At 60.6% G+C, this 1,381-nt stretch overlaps 1 protein-coding gene across 1 annotated transcript in view; it reads left to right on the forward strand.

The window, feature by feature from the left end:
• Window positions 1-1,381, forward strand: part of TUB (tubby bipartite transcription factor) — an 87,209-nt gene extending 85,828 nt beyond the window's left edge. The window contains exon 13 of the mRNA XM_010829293.1: window positions 197-1,381. Coding sequence (XP_010827595.1) covers window positions 197-330 — 134 coding nt within the window. The 3' untranslated portion in view covers window positions 331-1,381. The remainder of the gene's footprint in view (window positions 1-196) is intronic.

A 1,381-nucleotide genomic window follows, 5' to 3' on the forward strand; every position in this document is an offset into this window, starting at 1 on the left:
CTCCTGCTGTGTGTCTGCATCTTCTCACCTGCTCCATCTCTCCTGCCACTGCTCCCATTTGGTCTGTGCTTTGCCGCCTCTGGGATCCTCTTGGCATCTCTGCTTCTGGCCTCTCTTCCCATGATTTGGGTGTCCGTCTGTCCGTCTGCATCCCTGTTCTGCCCTTCTCTGTGTCCTCACTTCTGCCTGTCTCCAGCGGACTACATCGTGATGCAGTTTGGCCGCGTAGCAGAGGACGTGTTCACCATGGATTACAACTACCCGTTGTGTGCGCTGCAGGCCTTTGCCATTGCCCTGTCCAGCTTCGACAGCAAGCTGGCCTGCGAGTAGAGGCCACCTCGTGCCCTCTGGGGTGGCCCAGCCTGGAGTGGCGCTGCCCGCCTGCCTGTGGAGCAGCCCCACTGACCCCTGTACATAGGCCCCCTGCCAGGTGAACCTGTGGCTCTCGGTGGGCCCCGGGCTCAGCCATCCGGGAACGGGCTCTTCTGCCTTTGCTGCTGAGGCAGAGGAGTGGGGGGCACGAGGGGACCAGCACAGATCCTTTCTGTGCCCCCACTCTCGGGTTGGTGTCCTGCTGCAGTCCTGTTTGCCAAGCGGAGCAGCCCCTTCAGCAGAGGAGGCGTGAAGAGGTGGAGAGGGAGAGGAAGCACAAGGCAGGGCTGCTGCGGCCCAGCGTCCACTCAGCCCGGGGTCCGATGACCACGGGCCCCAGCAGTGAGGGGCTCGGTGAGAGTGTGTGTATGTGTGAGTGTGTGAGAGCGTGTGTGAGTGTTGGGGCACAACAGCTTTACATAGCACAGGCTTGGGTAGCTGAGCCTGGCTCTTACAACTGCAGGAAGTCCTCAAGCGTCAGCTGGCCTCCGCCAGGCCTGGGAGGAATTGGGGTGGAAAGGTGAGGGGCAGGCCCGTCAGGGTTGCAGGGCCTGGCTGTGGCTGTGAGAATTGGCCAGCGGCCTGCAGTTGGGGCTCATTTGATTTCTTTAGGATTTCTTTGTGCGCACAGAGGCGGCAGGAGGCCGGCCCCCAAGGCCAAACGTCTTAGCAGGTAGGGTCTGTAGGATCCATACAGACTGAGCATACAGGTGGCACATGGGCCAGGGCTGTCCAGGAGCCCTGTCGGCTGACCCAGGGAACCCCAAGATGCCAGCCCCAGACTGCACACAGGTAAGTGTGCCTGGGGCTCCTGCCTGTGCTTCAGCTCCCTACAGTAAAGCCTAGGCTGTGGCCACTGAGGGCATGTGTGTAGTTGTGAGCTGGGAATGGGAAAGGGTGAGGAGAGCAGGAGACATGTTAGAACCACAAGGGATCAGAGGTGGCAGGACCAACCCTTAGAGATCACCTAGAAGATGGACTTGCCTGGAGTCACCTGGCTGATTAAGGG

This window comes from Bison bison, unplaced genomic scaffold (assembly GCF_000754665.1).
Source record: "Bison bison bison isolate TAMUID 2011002044 unplaced genomic scaffold, Bison_UMD1.0 scf7180017864503, whole genome shotgun sequence".
Lineage (NCBI taxonomy): Eukaryota > Metazoa > Chordata > Mammalia > Artiodactyla > Bovidae > Bison > Bison bison.